At 37.3% G+C, this 22,176-nt stretch overlaps 1 protein-coding gene and 1 long non-coding RNA gene across 3 annotated transcripts; one reads left to right on the forward strand and one right to left on the reverse strand.

Annotated features, from left to right (window-relative positions):
* Positions 1 to 3,519: 3,519 nt before the first annotated feature.
* Positions 3,520 to 6,854, reverse strand: LOC308395116. Of its 2 annotated transcripts, XR_013971332.1 has the most exons (7): positions 6,337 to 6,854; positions 6,145 to 6,191; positions 5,788 to 5,832; positions 4,913 to 4,942; positions 4,383 to 4,451; positions 4,102 to 4,176; positions 3,520 to 3,706 (listed from the first exon to the last, which is right to left on the reverse strand). It is a non-coding gene; the product is annotated as an uncharacterized lncRNA (long non-coding RNA). The 2 variants fall into 2 exon arrangements; XR_013971333.1 differs by having other exon boundaries at positions 3,526 to 3,706; positions 6,145 to 6,854.
* A 3,937-nt stretch (positions 6,855 to 10,791) lies between these two features.
* On the forward strand, positions 10,792 to 21,576 carry LOC308396211 (ADP-ribosylation factor-binding protein GGA1-like). The gene is made up of 17 exons (XM_080881359.1): positions 10,792 to 10,865; positions 11,540 to 11,624; positions 13,050 to 13,125; positions 13,232 to 13,330; positions 13,627 to 13,750; positions 14,821 to 14,921; positions 15,212 to 15,292; positions 15,775 to 15,912; positions 16,023 to 16,104; positions 16,190 to 16,300; positions 16,422 to 16,565; positions 17,533 to 17,576; positions 17,791 to 17,981; positions 18,085 to 18,356; positions 18,466 to 18,635; positions 18,819 to 18,929; positions 19,684 to 21,576. The coding sequence occupies exons 1-17, from the start codon at positions 10,817 to 10,819 to the stop codon at positions 19,792 to 19,794; spliced, it is 1,989 nt and encodes a 662-aa protein (XP_080737485.1). The 5' UTR covers positions 10,792 to 10,816; the 3' UTR covers positions 19,795 to 21,576.
* The last annotated feature ends 600 nt before the right edge of the window (positions 21,577 to 22,176 follow it).

Genomic DNA, 22,176 nt, shown 5'->3' on the forward strand with positions numbered 1-22,176 from the left:
CTATGCAGAATCCAGCCCTGTGTGAAGCTGAAGAGGCTGAAAATTACAGGTTATCTGTGGAAACCTCTATCAAGAAGGTGGTGACACGTGTTATTAACAATGCCAGTTCACCTTGCTCTACTGAAAAAGTTGATGCCATCACCCAACGGCTATTCATAAAACTCTGGCCTAGACTTAAAAAAATCAAAATCGACAATGTGATGTTCCTCAGTGATATGGTTTACAGCTCTTTAATAGAGAAATGGAAAGAGCCAGATGTCATACTGACATTCATGGAATTAGGCCACAAACATACAGATGATGTAATTGTAAAGGTTTTCAAGGAGCATGCCATCACTGTATTGGAAAGTGAACATTTCATGACAAGCTTTTTTCTCTGTGCGGGTCATGCTGTATGGATCGCAGGCAGAAAATACTTGGTTACTGTTATGTAAGTCCCTAAAAGTAGATTCTGTTCATCTGGACGTAGCATTTTCAGTTTCAATTTATTTAACATCTAATCGAGTCATTTTAAAAACCCTTGACCGGTCGAGGCAGATGGCCGTTCCTCACTGAGCCTGGTTCTGCCGGAGTTTTCTCCCTGTTAAAAGGAAGTTTTTACTCCCCACCGTCGCCTAGTGCTTGCTCAGAGGCAATTGTCAAATTATTGGGGTTTTGTTTTGTGCCATCTAATACACATCTTATCGTATTGGGCACTCTAAATGTATTTTTCATCAATAAAAAGATCCAAAAAAGATTATATTGTGAATTGTGCGTGTTTTCATTGTCACACAAATGTATACATTTTCAGCTTAGACTGAACGTGTTTGTTTGTCATTCTTTTCAAAAATCAAAGATTTTAGTAGCAACTATTGTATTAAAACATTGCACAGACGTTTTACTCTGATTACACAAACCTTATGTAGGAGTAGGTCACAGATAAGAGGTATTCATTTGTAAATTTGACCTCTGACCTCACAGAGATCAAATGTGACAGGATATTTGTACTGTAATTTTCAGACTATAAGGATATTTGTATGTAAACTATAATTTCATATTAAGAATCCACATCAACACGTTCTCACTCTCAAAGTGTAAAATGTTACACTAGGTGACAAATCGTCAGTATGTTACGCTTTTGGCCACCCAACATGTCCCTATGTTACTTGTTCGGAAAAATGAGGAAACATGAGAACCATTTCGAATCAATCTACACGTGTATGTTTATTTTACTGTAATTGCTTTGGAAAACACTATCTAACACAATTAGGTTATGATACGGGTTAGGATTAAGGTTAGGGTTATGGCTGGAATACACAGCTGGAACGTGTATTACACCGGGAGCGTCATTCTATTGGATATCATCCACAATCCGGCGCGTATCAAATGGATGCGGAAGGTTACCTTTCACGTGTCTGTGGGACACCTTGGAGCGCGACTAATGGTCGGTATGTTACACGTCGGGAATGAGAACGGGCTGTCCACATATATTGGTAAGATAAGATAAGATAAAACTTTATTAATCCCTCGGGTGGGTTCCTCTGGGAAATTCGGTTTCCAAAAAAGCACAGCACCGACAGAAGTTACAGAGTTACAGAATATTATATATATATATATATATATTTGGGAGAAGCAACCTGTCACTGAACAGACTCTTCTGGTTGTTAATGGCCGTGTGCAGAGGATGCCCAGCATTGTCCATAATATCCAGCAGTTTCTTTAGTGTCCTTTTCTCTGCCACTGTCACCAGAGTGTCCAGCTTCATGCCGACCACAGAGCCAGCCTTCCTGATCAGTTTCTCCAGCCTGGATGAGTCCTTCTTTGCTGTGCTGCTCCCCCAGCACACCACAGCATAGAAAAGTACTCCAGCAACCACTGACTGGTAAAACATCCTCAGGAGCTTCCTGCAGATGTTAAAAGACCTCAGCCTCCTGAGGAAGTACAGTCGGCTTTGGGCTTTTTTATACAGGTGCTCTGTGTTGCATGACCAGTCTAGTTTGTTGTCCACCCACAGCCCGAGGTACTTGTACTTGTTGACCACCTCCACCTGTAATCTACTAAATTTTGCCAATACAAACAATGGCAGTAATGAATTCATTCATCAATATAATAATTAATATATATAAATATAAAAACACATTTACAAAAAAAAATTATTCACTGTCTACTTTAGCAGAAGATAGTTTAACCAGCTGTTTTGCCAACACCTTCATTTTTATCATTTAGCATCATTTTAGAATATAATACATTACTGTAGATCAGGGGTCCCCAATCCCAGTCCGCGAGGGCCGGTGTCCCTGCAGGTTTTAGATCTCACCCTGGGTCAACACACCTGAATCACATGATTAGTTTGTTACCAGGCCTCTGGAGAACTTCAAGACGTGTTGAGAAGGTAATTTATCCATTTAAATCAGCTGTGGTGCATCAAGGACACATCTAAAACCTGCAGGAAACCAGCCCTCTTGGACTGGGATTGGGGACCCCTGCTGTAGCTCAAACAGCATATGAAGCATTTAAATTCAGACCAACCTTATAAGCGTATAACACCGATGGGGAACAATGTGTTCTGCAGAATACTCTTGATACTTTAAGAGCAATTTGCCAATAATACAGATTCATGTGTAGTAAGGTGGTTTCATTGCTACTTTTATTAAAGGAGTGCTTCTAAAAATTGAGGTGATCATCTCCGCTTGCATTTCTGTAAAAGCCACAGCATGCCACCTTGGGTAAGAATATGTATTCTTAACATTTTGCTGTCACAGTTTAGCTGTTTTCATTTCCACTGACACATCAGCTCCTAAGACCACAATACTACTACCAAAGTACTACAAGGATCCGGAGAAAAGGACAGAGGGGGGATATAAAATATACCAAATGTTTCTTGAATTGTTAGCACAAGTGTATATGTGTATGTATCTAGTCGGGTTTATATGCAGTAGTGCTCACTTCCCATACGGTAAAAAAATATATTTTAAAATACATTTTGAAATATATTTCAAAATATACAAAAAATGGCCAAAAAATATATGTGCTAAAATACATTTTAAAATATATTTATATATTTAAAATGTATTTTAGCACATATATTTTTTGGCCATTTTTTGTATATTTTGAAATGTATTTCAAAATGTATTTTAAAATACATTTTGAAATATGTTTATGTATTTTGAAATGTTTTTTAGCACATATATTTTTTGGCCATTTTTTGTATATTTTGAAATATATTAATAAAATATATTTCAAAATACAATTTAAATTTATTTAAAATCATTCAAAAAAATATAAATTTAACCCTTCATATATTTCTAAGAAAACACATTCACATGTAACATCTGAAAGAAATCTTTATTTGATGTTTAAAACATACATATAGCATATCAATCAAACAAGGAATATTCATTTTATAAGTTTATTCTCATTACATACTCAAACATTCTAAAAGAAACACACACACATATACATATATGTGTGTGTGTGTATATATATATATATATATATATATATATATATATATATATATATATATATATATATATATATATATATACATACACACACACACACATATGTGTGTGTATGTGTATATGTGTGTGTGATTGTATGAACATAAGTCAGCATACTTAAAATGTAATTTCTTTTCCTTTTCCAGCAGTCTCAGTTCCCCCAGCTTTCACGGCAATCCTCAAAGCCCTTCTGGACACGCTGGGAAACCCCTTCCTTACCGCCACTGTAACAAACAAAAGTCACAGTTCTATTACTTTTATCAGAGTTAAAATAAAAATGTGATTTATGTTAGCTGGCTTCATTTAACAAACAGATATTTCTGTTTATATAGATACAGATATTAATACAGATATATTTTACGCATAATTTTACCTCTTTTTTTTCCTAGATGGGAAGTCTATCCAGTTCACATTACAGTAATGCTAACACCCCTTTTGGTCGTCTCTCCTTACCTTCCAGCATTCATAAATCTGTTGACCTTCTTTGTCTGAGACCAACCACTACAATGCATCATCACCTATTTGTATTGGTAACTTACTTTACAACCTATTTTAATGGTTGCAAAGTAAGTTACTTGTGCTGTATGCAATTTTAGATACACAGAAAGTCTTCACTTACTATATATGGCTGTCATAGTGTCCTTATCAAGGGCAGTTCTTCACTCTGCGCCGATGTCCGTTTTGCTCTGTCCTCCTATAAAAAGCATGAACATTTGAGTGTTTGACTAGTTTTAGATTTCCAAAAATTTGATATTTGTACAACTAAACATTTGAACTACAATATATGCTATTGAGCGATACTTTTATGGGTAATTTTTGGTAAAGAAACTGGTGACAGAGTTGTAGGCTTTTTAAAGTACTATTAGCTAACCATTTGAACTGACTTTCAAAGCTGATTACCTTTTAAATTGCTGTGGATCAAAACCTCCAGTGGGAAGGCGGCCATTAGAAGAACACGCACCATTGAACCTGAAAATAACAAAAACAAACAAAAAACAGAACAATATATAAGAGTCCGGTAGGGTAATAAATCTCTTCTGAAGCAATATAGTTCATTTTGGGTGAAAAACAAAACATTCCTCTAAAATATATATACTGACATCAGCAATCAACATCATGATTGTAATTATTTCCTTTTTAGTACATCTACTGCTGTTTGCATGTGTCAAGCACTACGACTGTATCTATGCATATAAATTCACCATATATATCCAGCAAAAATGTTTTGTTATAGTCAAAAGGAAAACAAACAAAGGCATTCAATCAGAGGTGAGAAATTAATTGGGAATATGAATTATAGGTGAACTATTCTTTACCTACTAGCAATCAAGCTTCTTTAACCAAGAAGCTTGAAATATTTGAATGTAAAATAAAATAAATAAATAAATAATAATAAAAATAACATCATGTAATTAAAATGCACAACTTACATTAAGGAAATCTGCATTTGTATCCACAGGCTAAAAGTAAAACAGTAAATGTGTTAGTGATAGTACAGGTATTTGTAAAAAAAAAAAAAAAAAAAAGAGGCAGTAACTGTGACGCTTCTAGTGGGATGCTAAATGCAGAGATTTATATTTACAGTATAATACTGCATGTACGGGTAACTGTGTTGTGAACTGTAACTGAATATTAGAGAATCTCAGAGAAATTAAATGTATTTATTTTTTGAATTTATCAATCATAAAACCGTCTGTTTTGAAGGCCTGTTACGATAGCGACTTTTTGTTGGTCGGTATATTGCCCCATAAACAATTGCGACAAGTTATGTCATTGTCATTTTAAGACCATTTTATGTCTTTGAATGTATAATCATAATATAACACCATAATAATGCAAGATCTACACACTTTCAATTGACAAACCAACATCTAATTCTTAAAGTATTTAGATCATTGAAATTAGGAATCAAAATATTAGATACCTTAAAAACTTGAATAAATAGTAAATTTTCTAACAAATAGAAAACAATGTTATTTAATGTTATTGTTTTGTTATCATTATATTTTATTTTTGTAAATATAATGGCGGATAAATTACATCATCAACAATTATTGAGGTCATGTACATGTATTGTGTGTTAAGTCGATATATCGATTATTGTGATAGGCCTACTGTTTTGGTATCATAACGAGCTTGTCAAACATGCATGACCACTAAACAATGTCTAAGCAGTAGTATTGGTCTGAATGACAACAAACATAACTAGTGTTTTGGAAAATCTGTTAGAAAACAGTTATTTCAATAATTATGATTAGCATGTGACACAGACACCGCATAAAAAACTACAACAACAAATACTTACTTTAGGAGGATGGGGGAGGGCAGCATGAGGTTGAGACTTTGACATCTGTAAAAAACAAATTCATGTATTACAAACAAGTCACTTAAAAATACATTAATGTGGCAGACTGTTCCCTGTTCAGATGCAGTGTATAAGTACAATCAGGGCTGTCACAACAATGGGGTGGGGCCAAGTGGCTGCAACCCTAGGTACAATGTGCAGGTATATATAATTACATATAATATATGTGAATAAAGCAAGAATCTGTTTAGGTTAGTCACTGTGCTGACTGATGCTTGCTAGGTTTATATGATTGCAAACTGCACAAAAACAACAACAGCAACAACATTAATGACAATGACAAACAAAATTACTTACATTTATGTAAATCTCACATTAGGAAGATCTGCATTCGATTTCATGGGCTGAAATAAATAGGCAGAAACATTACTGCTAAAAAAATAAAAAACAAAAACTCTAAAAAGCCTAAAAATGACTTAAAAAGCAAGGAAATGTGGAACATTGTAATTAGCGAACATTAATAAAGCATAACTGTTCTTTGTTTCTAACCTTGGTGAGTACTCTGTAGCCAGAAGGAGAGGTAGGATTTCTGTGAAAGCCAAATTAAATGTGAATAGGCTTTGATAGTTATTGAGAAGGCAGAATAATAAGAAAAGGCAAAAGTACGTCACAATATAATTAATTAAGTTACATATTTTGATTACCAAATTATGGAAGCGTGGAGCTGCCACCCAGGCAAAAGAAAAATAGAGCTGTATCACGTTATGACGTGAAATGTTTATTGTTCTAACATTATGCTTTTCATGTTTGTATAATATAATATCACGTTATTATAATATACATAATTGTCACGTTCGCACAATATTGTACGGACGTGATAATTATGTACATTTTTCGTACAATGTTGTTCAAACATGTTGTTCAAACATGATAGTATATTGTTAGAACGATAAACTTTTCACGTTATAACGTGATATACTTATATTTCTCTTTTGCCTGGGTGGCAGCTCTACGCTTCCGTTCCAAATACACGAGAATAAAGTAATATTATATGGGAAAAGGCACCTGCTAGCTTGATGATGGAGGCTTCTGGCCACCCGCCTTGGCTTCTTGTCGCCACTCCACGAAATAAAGGTCCGTTTCCTCCATGCCGGCTAATTATTCATCCTCATTAAAATCTCGTATATGTTCAGTTGGCAGAATTGAGAATTTTACATCTTCCAACCACTTAATTAACGCGAACATAATCGGCTTGTTTCTTCCCGTCTCCTGTATCCGGCCGTTCCTCTCGCTGTCAGATTTCGCGCCTCAGAGACGTCGTTATTTTTCAAAAAAAAAAAAAAAGAAGAAAGAAAGAAAGAAACAGCAACAACTACTAAAGAGAGTTTTTGCACGTTCATTGCACATTTGTGGGAATGTTTAAATATTTAATTTTTATTAATTACTTTTCATTATATCTTTATTTTTTAAACCACCGTGGCAATGCGCATGCGCATACACTCCTGCACGCAAAGGGCTTTGGCGTTGACGTAATGTCGCAATGCATTGTGGGAGCGCAGCACCATCTTGGCAGGTCACGAATCAAAACAAGATTGCTACGAACCATTCTGAAACGTAGCTCAAAAGAAAATGACGGTATAGAGACAGATTCTGTCCAGATGCAAAGAGACGGTACTTGATTGTTGAAATGTGGACCCGTATGAAATGGCTATTTTTAAGCCTCCACGTTGTGAGTACGCCGTCATTCAAGCAAAGGTAAGTCAGCTTGAGTACTGCGAGTAAAATGCGTTTGATTCCCCCCAGCATTCAAATTAGTGCTAGCAAAAATTCATTCGTGAGGGGGAAATTACAGTGAGAACATGTAGAGGCTCTGTTAGAGGGATAACATAGTGAGTTCAGTGCATTGATGTGACATTGTCCTGAAGGATTTAGTTATTCTTTATGGTTAAAGAAATTTTCCTAATTAATTCATATTTATTATAAATAATCCTAATTACACATCTTGCTTCCTTGTTTGTGTCCTGTGTCACTAAAAATACATTCTGTTTTAGTTTTATACATTGATTAATGACCTGCAGAATCTGCTTGTCATATTAGGTGTCCATAGTTGTCACTTAAAGTCGAACTTTATGTTTTCTCCCTCTTGAAAGTGATTACATCCTTGCATTACATACTTTAGGTTCATTTTTTGCTGATAGGTTTCTAAAAAGAAACATGCAGATTTAGAATATAACATGCAGCGTTCTATAGATGGATACATAAAAACACTTTATTTGTTACATTTATGATAAATGGATTTGAAAGTAAATAAAACACATTTGTGTCGGACTTGGCTTATTAAAGTTCTTGTCTTTAAATGAACTTTGTCTGTGTGTGTTTTAGGTCCTGCACTCTTAAAGACTGAATTGCAGCATTGCAGCCACAGGTCATTGTGAGCATCACAGGGAAGGTTGAAGCCGCCCACTGCAGCTGTATGGCTAGAGTCGTGGAGACTTGCAGCCATGTCACTGCTCTTCTGTTTAATGTAGAAGCAACAGTGAGGATCTGTGGCACAAGGACTGTTACAGATGAACCTGCATACTGGGTTTTGCTGGGTAATATGACCAAGATACAGCCAGAGGTTGGCCATAAGATAGACTTCTCCTCTTCAGCTGCCCAAAAAAAGGTTCTTGATCAAAACATAAACAGACCATTCGTTGTGACAGGTAAAAGAAGCCATCCTCAAAAAAGAAAAGTTCCACCTGCTACTGTGGAGGAGTTGGATCAACTGATGGGACAATATTTTTCCAAGCATAGTTCTGTTCTGAATATCCCATAATGTTTTAATTTAGGGGGCCATGTAAATACTTTGCATTTACTGAATATGTACTTACTAAATACCACTGTTCAAAAGTTGAATAAAGAAACAAAGAAATGTTTGCCTATTTTTAATTAAAAGCACTTTGTCGAACATCACATCAGTTACAATGTAGAAAAAATGTTATGTATAGTTTACAAATGACAAAATGTTCACATAAAATCATGACAGCATTTGTATAATATCACCCACTACTAGCATTCTGTAATTTACTGTCTCTTTTGAAAACTTATCACTACATAAACAGCACAAGACTTAAAAGTATTTAACAAGAGCATTTTTCCCTGGTTTTACTACCACACTGGGGCACATGTTCACCAAAACGCAGCAAACCTTTGCCATCTTATCCAGGAAGGTCACCTTTTTACCCTCACATGGAAGAAGTAATCTGATTGGCATGGTGGTATGTAGCATGTAGTTTGAAGCAGGGATTTCGTAGTGCCCCATGTGTAGTGTTGGAACCCAGTCAGGATTTGTTTCATTCATTTCATAGGCTGGTTTGTTGCAATAATGCCAAATAATTAGCAACTCTATAAATAGAAGGTAGTTCTGCATGTTTGTTCTAAGTTTGTGCTATTGAAAATAAAATTAACAGGCTATAAATAATAATATGAACTTATTTAGAACTTACCTGAATGAAAATACTGGAGCACACCAACAGATATCTGTGGCTGGTAGAGAACTGAATATCAGCTCGTCTCGCAGCTGCTATCCAGGCTAGACGCCTTCTTTTGGTAACATCCAACACATAAGCTCCCTCATGATGTTTCCAGGTGAGGAAACAATGAAAAGAGAGCCTGTTTTCAAGCTTATTCCTTTGTCGGTAGTGCAATCTAACATTACAACCGACCACACAGCAAGCATTTGTTTGGCCTGCTAATATGGCGCCTTGACCAAAAATCCTGGCTACGCCCCATCCCGTAAGATCACGCTCCAGAGCCCTATTAACGTACGGATCTAGAAAGAAGACGCTGCATTTTTAACTCTGAGGGAGATGGAGAATGAGCCTATTTCCAAAACAGTGGAGTGTGTTCCTTTAAGTACTAAATTGTATATATTGTCAAAAACTAAAGTGTACATAGCAGTTGTTGTATCTTGTTTACTGTATCACTGACAGATAATTTCAAAGTCAATGAACGCTACATTATAGTGAGATATTGTGTAATGTGAAATACTGTAAGCAAATGAATAAACAACCTAATTCGTGATAGACCTTTGACTCTGTTTTGTTTGAATCCAACTGTTTTTTGCAGATGTGCATAAAACATGTTACTTTTAGTATTGTTATCATTATCATCATTATTGCACTAAATATATTTTAAATAAAGGATACTTTGATATACATTCTACTGTAAGGTTGGAAATGTATTTTCTTCACCCTAAAATATGTTTTGAAATGTATTTTGGTTTGAAAGAAATATATTTTCAATTTCAAAAATATATTTTTTTGGAGCATCACAAATACAAAATATATTTACCATATATTTGAAATATATTTTGGCCAGGAAAAATGTATTTTTTTACCGTATGGGTTGTTTTCTTTCATTTTATTACTTAACTGTATTTCATGTAAGTCATTGATATTAAATATTGATTTTACAGAGGGGTGGTAAGAGTTTGGTTTGAGATTTTCCTGTTAATATTTGGATATTTTTCTTGCATTAACAATTTTTTGATTAGAAAAGCAGAATAAAAACGTGCAAATTAGCTTAATTTATAGTTTGTTATACTCCTTCCCTCTAATACAAATATTTCATTTCTAACTCTGAGTGTAAGTGCATAATTTAATAATAAGTGTTTCTGCTCACAAATGTCCACGAGCACAGACATGCACGCAAAAACTGCGTGACTCCTCGCTGGCTGTAACTCACCGCGCGTGTTCACCTGGAACGTCCTCGAACCTGTGTAGATGAAAATATGAAATTGTTATCACAGTCAATTAGATAAATGGATTTGTGTTTGGCACATGTTTTTTCACCACCAGAATCCGAAAACTTTATTAATCGCCAATAATAAAATTAGTTGTTAATGATCTGAGTTCAGCTGAGCTGTAGTATCTTTCCCACCGCTGTTTGATGAGATCTTCTCAAAGCCCTTGAAATGTTTCGCTATTCGCGCGATATGTTACAAAAGTCTCGCGATAGCTTGCTTCTTGTTTAGAATTCTTGAAAGATGGCGGCGGCGGCGCCTCCAGATGAGGCCAGTCTGCAGTCTCGCATCAGTAAGTTAGCAATTTATTACAATACTCGATTAGGTTTTGAACGTGGATAGATAACCGAAATGCCCCTGAGGTACATCGACATATTTAGTCATTGTGAATTTTTCGCTGACGCTTATAGCTTCCTCCCCCGGGAGCAGAGAGGAGTCAGCGAAAGCCATTAAATTAAAAAGTGCAGCTGGCGATGAGGAACAAACTCCAACAGTTATATACGGTTTCATAGTTGCTTCATTATGAGTTTAAAGGTAGTTTACTGTTGTCCGCTTTAGCTCAGTGATACTACAGAAAGGTGACATTTAAATTTAAAGGTGTCAGTAACGCTCAGCTGAAGGCTAAAAATCAAGCAACTAGTTAGCTTCTGGTTGTTTCCTTGAGGACCAAGTTTAGCAGGAAACCTGTCACACCTGGGCTATAATCTGACACACGTCTCCAAAAGCGAGCCACCCTCTTCATCTGCTCCAAGCAAGAGAGCTGATTTACATATTGCACACGCTCACAGGCCACAGCTGCTGCACAGAGTCAGGTGTAAAGCGACAGGTTTGACTGCCTTCACAGATCTACAAATAACAATCCGATTTAAAGTGGTTCTGTCCCAGTTTTCAGGTCTGAAATTCAAAAACACGCCAAGCATTTAAAGCAAGTTGAGGATATGTTTGTTTGTTTTCAATTTTACACAGATAAGGCCACCAATCCTCTGAATAAGGAAATTGACTGGGACTCAATAAAGGGATTCTGTGATCAGCTCGAAAATGAACCGGAAGGGTGAGTCGATGATGATTCATTTGTTTCACAATTTCACACTGAAATGGAGACTAACGTGGTGTACCAGCGGTTGACATTATCATCCTGACAACTTGTGTCCCTTTGCTTTCAGTTTTTTAGAGTAGTATTGATTTAAAGGATTGTAATGCATTTTTTAACAGTTTGCTTGTATGTGACATTTTTAATTAATTTTAGGGATGCAGGGATTTAATGGTGAAATGTCTATATTGGCTTTAAATAATTTTACTTGGAGCACTTCGGAAGTCTTGAGCCACCCCTAATTTCTTTATATTTGGCAGGAAAATGGGAAGCGGGTGTAGGGAGTTATTAAAATATGCAGAAATAAATGGAAATGCAATATACAAGAGAAAAAAAAAACAAAGTTCGTAGAATTCCAACGTGGTTGAAAGTGACCACCTTTATTCTTCTATACAGGCTTGATGACTAAAGAAGATACTGTTGCTCTTCTTTAGTTATCAGGAACAGCTCTCCATGCTTTTTGAAGAACATTCAATGCCTCTTCTTTGGATGTTCCCTGTAAAGATAATCCCACGTTGCATCAATAATGTTGAGGTCTGGCATCTGGGCAGACTATTCCATGATAGTTTTCCATAGTATGTGTGTTTTTTGGGTTTGTTTTTTCTCTTCTTATCCAGGAAGGCTTTTACTGCATTAGCAGTGTGTTGGGATTATTGGCATACTGTTGATCAGATGCTTTCTAAATTGTACTGTGTGTTGGATAAAAATCTGACAATAGTTTTCTGTGTTCATAATTACAAGATCTATAAATGCAGCCCCAAACCATGACAAAGCCTCCACTGCGTATTATAGATCCCTGTAAACACTCACTGTTGTACTGCTGTCCTGACCTTCTATGTATTGATTTGAACCAAAACTTTTACATTTGGATTCATTGCTCTCTGTTGTCACAGGCTTTTCAGTCCAGTTCTTGTGTGATTTGGCATACCTCAGCCTTTTCTACTTGTTTCCTTTCCTTAAGAATGGCTTATTCCCTGAGTCGGGTGCCTTTTTAATGCATGAATTCATAAATCAGTATAAAGTGACAAAAAACATCCCTGAAAATGTTCAGGTATGAGGACTGAACTGAAAATGAATGAAAAAGCAGCCGAATGTCCAAAGAAAGACCTTTAGAAAGCCTGAAGAAGAACTGCTCAAGATCACTTTTTTAAAAAATGACACTGAAATCTTCCTCCTTGGAAGGAAAGTGTAAAGACACGAGGTGGCTCAAGAGATTTCCACAGTACTGTAAATTTGCTGATGCCAGTGGCAGATGTTGGTTCAAAAAATTGGTAGTGTTTAAAACCAGAATTTTATACTTAGTATATCACTAAAAATTTAAATTAAGGTGTTGTACAACCTCCTAAGTCTGTCACTGTAGTGAAACCTTTTTGTTTGTTTTCTCAGGCCTCAGCTTGCAACCAGACTTCTGGCACATAAAATTCAGTCTCCTCAGGAGTGGGAGGCGATGCAAGCGCTAACGGTAAGATCGTCCTGCACACAGATTCAACAAGTGCAAAGGTCTGTAGGATGTCATGTTAAACTCTGCATGTCTGTGCAAATGTAAAACCAACAACCTTTGAACACAGGTTCTTGAGACGTGCATGAAGAACTGTGGAAAGCGATTTCATAGTGAAGTGGGGAAGTTTCGCTTTCTCAATGAGCTAATCAAAGTGGTTTCACCAAAGGTAACGACTGTTGTTCTATGTTTTGCCTCACCAGTTTGGCTGTAACCAAAGATCCATGTGAAGGTTTTTGTAGTTTAGTATAACTACTGAAAATGACAGCTATTTGATGAATCTCACAAAAGATTGAGCTGTATTTAGTTTACAGTTTGTTTGAAAACACAGCCTGGATAAGGTTTTAATATTAAATCTTGTACCAAATAAGTACTTTCTTCTGACCCAATTTCATTTTCATTTGTGAAAGAATAAGTCTGTTTTTCTTTAGCAGTAGTTAATACCCATTCCCCCTCTCTTTGTAGTATTTAGGAGCCCGAGCTCCAGAGGCAGTGAAGAAGAAGGTCTTAGAGATGATTTACAGCTGGACGGTGAGACTCCCAGATGAGACCAAGATATTGGAAGCATATCAGATGCTGAAAAAACAGGGTGAGCTCTCCTGATGTTTTAGAGTTTTATGTGTAACCATCAAGACAAATGACTTCTACAAAGTTTAAAATAATGAACTTATGTGAAAGCTCAGATTCAACCGTATTTTTCTTGTCTTGATGCTGTATGATGTTGGTGACACAGATGTCTTTAATAATGGTTGTCACAGCAGCCCTTCCTGTCTGCTGTTCAGGCCTTTTGTTTGTGAGAGGCAGCCAGTCAGGAAAAAGGTGCAGTGTTTCTCAAACTGCAGATTGCAAAGAGTAAAATTAGGCTGAATTAAAGATCCTTTTCTTGAGAACAAATAAGTGTTTTCTTATGATTCTGACTGTTATTTGACTTTAATTCTAGTTTTAATCATGTTTAAAAAAAATGTGGCTTGTGGGTCGATGGATTCTTTTGGTTTCTGACGTGTGGAATACCAGAAAAAGTTTGAAGGGAAGGTGGGCCTAAAGGTAGAGGACATAGGGCTGTATTGAGGTCCAGCATAACATAAAATGTCATTATTTTGAACTGTTAATCATGCAAAGCTACTCCACCTGTTTGAAGAATGAAAAATAATAGGCCCGCTTTAACAGTCTATTGTTCTCCGTGGTTGCACATTAGTTCATCGTACATGTTTTATGGATGTTTTTAGTTCCCCCCTTTTTTAGTGTTAATGTATTTTTTGGTTCCCCATTCTTTTTGATTAGTAGGGAGAATGTGTCAGTTCTCCTTTCTAGCACAAGCATGAGACCGATGTCCTTAGTCATGGTCATCTGAACCCAGTCTGATTGCAGAAACAGACTTTCCCCTCCAACAGCTGTCATAAATTCCTGGATTATATTAGTATTAAACTTGTTTTTTGTAGTTTTTTTTTTTTTATATATTTGAAGACTCATTTAAAATTATTTAATGGGTGTAGAGTATTAAAGCAGTAGTATCACAGGCATCGTAGTTGAAACAGAGGTCAAGGTGACCGCGATTCTTTATCTGTAATTTATAAATAGAACCGATATTTAAAACGCAGGTGGCCCTCTCAATAGATGTTGTATTTTTCAAAGGTTAATGAGTGTTCTTGTTTTTTCCAGGCATTGTCAAGCAGGATCCTGTGCTTCCCGTTGACAAGCCCCTCCCACCCCCTCCACCCAGAGCCAAAAGTGCCATCTTTGAAGATGAGGAGAAATCCAAGGTGTATATATTACACAAGTAATCAGGACGCACCAATCACATTCGATAGACTTGTGAAATCATGGATGTGTATTCCTGCACCAACGAGTTGACATTTCAGGTTTTAGAAACAAATCCGTCATTCATTTTCTGTCCTAGGATGGGCTTTGTTCCAACAGAATCATCACGAGTTTGTTTCCCATCAAATGATGTAAAGTTGAACTCCTGGGAAAAACTGGGGGAGCAGCAGTTTAAAGAATTCTCTTCCTCTTTCCTTTCCTCTCCTGCTTCTGTCTCATCCTGTTTTTATAGACGCTGTCCCGCTTGTTGAATAGCACTCACCCTGAAGATTTAAGAGCAGCAAACAAGCTCATTAAGGAAATGGTCCAAGAGGTGAGTCATCGGCTTTGTTTGCTGCGTGAGGTTTACAACATGTGCTCTCACATACATGTCCCTTTGTTTGACTCGGTCTTCTTCAGCTTTTATGGAGATGGTGTATTCATTTAATATTTATGGCTTTAGTGAAATGATCAAACATCAAGGCTTAAATGTTTTAATAAATTATTGAGAATGACTGTGCAGAGTAATAAAAAACTAATACTGATCAAGATTAATGACAGTCAATCAGATGCCACGCATGAATTTTGGTGAAATAAAACTTAAATTCATTATTAAATGACTTAATTATAGGGTTTTAAAATGTGCACTTGCTTTACTTTCATATTTTGTGGCATTAAATATTAGTCGTGAGGTATAAGATGTTATTTATTATCATTACATCTGTCCTTCATGGCCTGATTGAGTGAAAAAATTAAGGTCCGCAAAAGTTTCTTTTGATCTTGGGCACTGTGTGATCTCACCGAACGTTTCGTTAGGACCAAAAACGAGTGGAGAAAGTGTCGAAGCGAGTGAATGCCATCCAGGAGGTGAAGGAGAGCGTCAGCCTGCTGAGCCAGCTGCTGGAGGGCTACAATAAGGAGAGCTGTTCCCAGAGCAACCAGGAGCTCATTAAGGTTTGTAGGACGCAGCACATTAAAAAGAGCTGCTGCAGGTCTCGTGCTCCCACTGGTACTGCTCAGCGGGTGTGTGATTTTAGGGTTTCATGATGTATTTTTTATTGCAGGATCTCTACAATCGCTGTGAGAAGATGAGGCCTACCCTATTCCGATTAGCGAGTGACACTGAGGATAATGATGAAGCTTTAGGTAAGATTGTTACCTATACAAACAGATAAAAATTAGGCCTCAAAGGGTAAAATTTTTGTCTTACTGATTAGTTTTCTGCTTACAGCGGATATCTTGCAGGCCAATGACAGTTTGACGCAGGTCATTAATCAGTACCGACAGCTCGTAAAGGGAGAGGATGTGTCTAAAGATGTCATAAACTCGTCTTTACAACCAGGTGGGTGCCTTCAAAGTCACAGCTGAAGATTGCAATAAAGTCTTATTTACCATCTATTTGAGTTTACCCTAATTCTCCCTCAGTTTCTGAGTCACAAATGAGTATTTTCTTTCCAAATCAGGCAACAGTAGCTCAGCACTTGTGGATCTGACAGGCCTTAACATATCAGCCAACACCGCACCGTCTAACACAGACTCCTCCAGCCTGCAACTTCTGACTCAGAATATGGGCTTGAGCCTCTTGGATGATGAGCTCATGTCACTTGGTAAGCAGGAAAAATCATGTGGTTTGTGAACAAAAAGTTAGAAAGCCAGGAAGCACATCCCAGTCTGCTCAGCACAATTCTGCCTTATTTTCCACTGATTCAAGCGCAGCATCCTGCAGAGACAGACCTCCTCTGTGATCCTGACCTCATTTTCCAGAGACACCTGTGTATAGACATAATTAAGGAAAATACGAAAGAGTGAAACATAAAGTTTTTAGATTTTTGTTAGCGCTCATTTAGTTTTTAGGCAGCACAATTGGAACTTTTTTCATTATTTGAGTCAAGTTTGTCTGCATTTAACGTGAATAATGGCTACAGCTAATGTTAGAAAGTCACGTCAGTTGACATGCCAAGTGCTGCAGAGCAGAGGTCATTGGGCTGTTTTCAAGTAGACTTTTTAAAAAAAATAAGAATCATGCATTTCTGCTCCTTTCTCCTTTATAAGGAGGACAATCCTACAGTTTCATTTAAGATTACAAAAACAGATGAGAAAAGTCACCTGTGATAAAATGCAATGTTCTGTAATAAATTTTGAACAAAATTATACACTTTAATGTGATCTAATACCTAGCGGAAAAGAAATGTGTTGCTGGCCAGATCACAAGTCTAGTCTCTTTCCCTTAGTACAGTATAAGACTGTAGTGTATGTAAAAGATTGATTTCGCCATTTTCGATTCATAAAATTCATAAATGTTCAACAGGGCGTGACTCTAGTTAGAGCACATTATATGTAATCTGACTTCTTTCTGCACCAAGTCTCTTACTTAGTATATTATATTACACGTAACACAAAAAGGATGATAAAGCAGGGTAGTGTGGACATACCTTGTGTGTGTGTCTTCAGTTGCAGTGACTGTGTCTGTATACAGTGTGTGCTCTTTGTTTTTCCTTTAAAAAGGCTTCAGTGATTCCAAAAAAAATTACCTTAAATTGGATGTAATCTAACTTTTGTTGTCTGTTCTCTCAGGACTGAATGTAACTGAAAACGGTGACTCTCAGAACACTTTTCAGGTGCGAAGTAAGATGATACTTAATATGCTCACAGTAAAATTGTGTGACATGTTTATTAAAATCTTAAACTTACTTTACTGTTACCCAGCTGTGGTTCTAAATAAATCATAGCATGTAAAGATCTTACACAGTGGATTCCTGCCACTGGTTTAATTTTCTGTTTTATGCCATCTTCATCTCCTTTTACACTAAAATAACTGTTTTTCTCTCTCAGTCATCAGATATAACAGAGGTATCTACTCAATCTGCACCAGCTTCAGTGTTGCTACCAGCTGTAGTTCAGAAACCACGGGCTCCACCAGTAGAGGGGGCTACTGCTCCTCCTAAAGCCATGGAAGAGCTGGATCTGTTGGGAAAGGCACTGCTGCAGCAGTCTCTGCCTCCAGAGAGCCAGCAGGTCAAATGGTAAGTGCTTTTGTCATCACCTTTGTAGTGTAACGTGCTGTTGTTGGAATTTGACATGCGCAGAGCTGCCATATAACATGTGTCCTTGTTCTTTTTCATGTAGGGATAAGCTGCAGCCTCAATCAAGAGTCCCTTTACGAGATCTCCAGGCTAAATCCAGCTCAAAGCCCACACCTGCTGCGACTTCCACCTCCACCTCTAGTTCTGCTACTGCTCCTGGGGCCAGTTCCGTCATCCATTCAGAGCAGTCTGATGCTGTGCTGCTCTCCAATCTTACACTCACAGTTACTGACAAAGCCTCATTACCTACTGCTGACACTTACGACAGCATCTCTCTAGCTGATGTTACTGTGCCTCTGGAAATCATCAAACCTAGTAAGCACTGGAACAAAAAGTTAGCCTTAGTCATGAAAGGTTTTGTGAGCTAATATGGAGGTAACATAAATTGAAATCCTTTCTTTTGATTTCTTTCAATCTATTTCAGGCACCTTGTTACCAGTCACTGTATTTGATAAGCACAGTCTCCGGGTTTTGTTCACCTTTGCCCGCGACTGCCCTCCATCACGACCTGACGTGCTGGTGGTGATCATCTCCATGCTGTCTTCAGCTCCTATTCCTGTTACCAACATCCGCTTCCAGGCAGCTGTGCCCAGAGTAGGTTCCTGTTTCCTGAAATTCGTACTGATGGTAGCAATGGCCATGTCTCATGCTTTTGATCCAGAAATTCTTCTTTGTTGAGATTAAGTCAATCTCTGTTATTAATTTGAGAGCTTTTGTTGTTTTAGCCAGCTGGAAAGCATGTAGGTTTTAATGTGTCAATGGGTGTACATTATCTAGGTGATGAAAGTCAAGCTTCAGCCTCCCTCCAGTACTGAGCTGCCCGCCTTCAATCCCATCTTGTCTCCAGCTGCCATCACACAGATTTTACTGCTAGCGAACCCTCACAAGGTAATCTACGTCTTCAACCGCATTGTTTATACACTGCACTTTGCTTGAGATCGCCTCTGGTCAGAATATGCATTTTATTCATTTTATACATTTACCAGTTACTCGTCAGTGTTTTATCTACAGTAGATCAGTCAGCATGCCCCTCCACAGTTCGAGGTAGCAGGCAGGACTACTGTCACAGAAGCAAAGCTTGTGTTGTTTCTTTATGTGTACTGAGAATATTTTTCACTGCTTTAATTTGCTATAATTTCATTTAATTTGATAGCTTTCATTTGCAACACGACACTAAAGCGGTTATTTGCTCTAAAGGCAGACTCTTTTGGCAAAAAATGTACATTTATCTCAGAGCACGGGTTACTGTTTAACGTTTTAAAACACAAGTCGCAAACAAACCGATGAATGCAGCAATTGCCACGTTCTCTCAGGTAAAATTACTGTTATTAAAGGAGGCTGGTGGCTTTAAAGAGAACTTCCCTGTGCTTAATTGGTGTTTGTCTGAAGCTGTGAAAATACTGTAAATAAAACTGGAACACTTTAATTGACATTGTGTTTAGGTGGCTAAAATATATTTCTTTTTTACCTTCCTTGCAGCAGTATATTGCTCACCTTCTGTATCTGATCAAAATAAACTATGCCTTTTAAGGAGAAATGTTGATGATTGTATACTAAAAGTGCAAATGCAGCAAAGAACAGTGATAGGAGTGAAACTGCATATCACTGATGAGTTAACCTGTTTGCTTTTGTGTCGTCACAGGAGAAAGTCCGTTTGCGGTACAAACTAACTTTCAACCTGGGGGACAAATCTCACGATGAATCTGGTGACGTCGACCAGTTCCCACCTCCAAACACTTGGGGAAACCTTTAGTGTGAAGGACCAGTATCCTGTCATGTGATCTGCTGCTTCCTTTACATTTAGGTTGAAGCTTTCCCTCAATGCTGACTGAGGCCCGGAGACCTTTACGCTTCTGTGGTTTCAAACTCTGGAAGCAGTTGCGGGAACCAGCTTCCACCGCGTGCCTTGGTTCACAGCCTTTTTGTCCTTTTTTGATCATATCCATGTTCCCGAGCGTTGTTGCTGATCGCTTTTCTTTTCCTGTCCAACAATCAGTCCAGCGCAGCGACATAAAGCCGACATGATTCAGTGCAGCGGCTCTTGGTAAAACATGTTTTAAAAATTGAATGTGTGCATTTGTCCAGTATACATACTGCAAAGTGTTAACATGTAATAACAGCTCATATCTGACATTTATGTTAAAGGAGATGTTCGATCGGAGACTGCATTTCAGCAGATGTTTGAGCGTTCATGGCAGATCTGTCACTTCATACTCACTTAGGTCAGCTGAATGTTTCAAGTGAGGTTTTTAAACAATCTTACCAAAAGCCAGAAAACATTTTGGGATTTAGAATATTCTTTGTTTTCTTATTCATTTCTTATCAAATGATGGAATTTAGCACAGCTTTGGTGCAACGCGTTAGCAAACCGCCTCCAGTTTAAATGAAAACTTGAAGAGGAAAATAAGACAAACGTTCATCTCCCACTTATGACACCACCGAAGACGTTTTCCATTTGAGCCAAGGGGTAGAGCTGTTTAGCGTATGAAGATAACGATCTGTAATGATGCAGTAACTAATTCAATGATGAATTGGAATGTGATTTATTTTTTTTCCTTTTCAAGAATAGTCTGAGTTTTAATGTATTTGGAGGTATTACATATGGTTGGTGTGGGTGTCAAAGCTGTGAGAATGCGCCTGTTTTCACAGCAGCCGTGTTAGCGGGTCATAGTAGGAAAAGCACAGGTGTGACTGAAAACTCGAAGGAAAGCTTTGCTTTGTTCGGCTGGACCAATAAGTTTGGATTTGTGAGCCAGCATGGAGAATACCAGGACCCTGAAACTGAACCGACTATTGTTTACTTTTTTGCTTTTTAAGATTATTTACAGCGGTGCTTTTTCTCCTGTTGCGTCAAAAGGCCCACAAATGAAATCGCTGCCTCTAAAAATATCTGCACTTTTGTGTTATTAAAAGATTGGGACACTTTATCACCTTATGTTACACTCAGGATTTTGAGTTAATCTTACATGCACTTATTGTGTCTAAATTTGGCAAATGAAATCATTCCCGTGTACACTACATGGTCCTTTCGTTTTTTTTTTTTTTTTATCCCTTTATATGGTTGATTGACCCAAAGATTGACCCGGTCTTGAGGTGACGTCACTGGCATCTGGTTTGATTCTGCCATGTGCCTGAGATGAAACCTTTTTTCTTTTTCCTTTTGTACATATATGTATACAAATGGCTGATCTGATCTTTGTTTTCATTTGTTCATATACTTACCGGGAAAGACTTTGTGAAACAAATGACACACAAAAGTGAATTCATGGGATTATTCTGATAACCACGGCTGTTGAGTTGATTGGAGCACAGTCTGTTAAGAGGCAATTTAAGAAATCACTCACTGTGTAATATTGATTCCGCTGTACATGTATTAAATTTAATTTGATAAATTGACCCATGTTAAACTGTGCAATTTTCCCTTTTTAAGATGGTTCTATGTTATAAATCTGATGTTTTAATTTATCTACAGGCAGTTTTACTGCTAACATCTGGGATTAAACGGAAGAAAGCAATAATAAAGATAAACACTCCAGGTTTTGATGCTCTAGCAGTTTGTCAATAAGGTAGATTTCATCAATTATGGGTAGTTGGTGTGAAAAACGCTGAAACGGATTTGATTCCATTCAGATTTGCATTATAAAAATACAAAGGACAAGCAGGACTGCCATAACGGTATCAAACATAGTTTTTTTTTGATAATTTTTTGTCTTTACCAGTGAAGGCAGATAGGAAAGTGGGGCCAAAGAGAAGAAGACTTGAACACAGGCTGCTGCACTCTGGTTATGCAGCATATGGCTGGCTGCTGACCCACTGAGCTAAACTGGCACCCTTCTGCTACTACTACTGACATGTAGGTGTGGAGGAGGCTTTCCACTCGAAACAAATTTAATAAATTAAGTCGATATTATACTTTTTGTGGCACACTCTTTAAAAACTAGAGTTCACAACTGTAAGTCTTATTAGGCTCATCCATGCTCCACATGCTGTGGCTTTGTCCGACTTTTGAGAACTGCTAGGTTTGGGTATTAATAGGCCAGCTAAGATTTGTTATTATTGCCACAGCTAATTGCACGTTTTTAACAAAAAGGAATAAGTAAATGCTAAAACCGAGAGAGCAATTTGTGGTATGGTT

This window comes from Rhamphochromis sp. 'chilingali', assembly GCF_963969265.1.
Source record: "Rhamphochromis sp. 'chilingali' genome assembly, chromosome: 4".
In the NCBI taxonomy this organism is placed as follows: domain Eukaryota; kingdom Metazoa; phylum Chordata; class Actinopteri; order Cichliformes; family Cichlidae; genus Rhamphochromis; species Rhamphochromis sp. 'chilingali'.

What these genes read in the sequence shown, in the direction of transcription:
- LOC308396211 (XM_080881359.1), top strand. Translation starts at nt 10,817, where the DNA reads ATGGCGGCGGCGGCGCCTCCAGATGAGGCCAGTCTGCAGTCTCGCATC. An exon ending in TCAAAGTGGTTTCACCAAAG is followed by an intron (nt 13,331 to 13,626) that starts GTAACGACTGTT and finishes CTCTCTTTGTAG; the next exon opens with TATTTAGGAGCCCGAGCTCC. An exon ending in AAGATGAGGAGAAATCCAAG is followed by an intron (nt 14,922 to 15,211) that starts GTGTATATATTA and finishes CTGTTTTTATAG; the next exon opens with ACGCTGTCCCGCTTGTTGAA.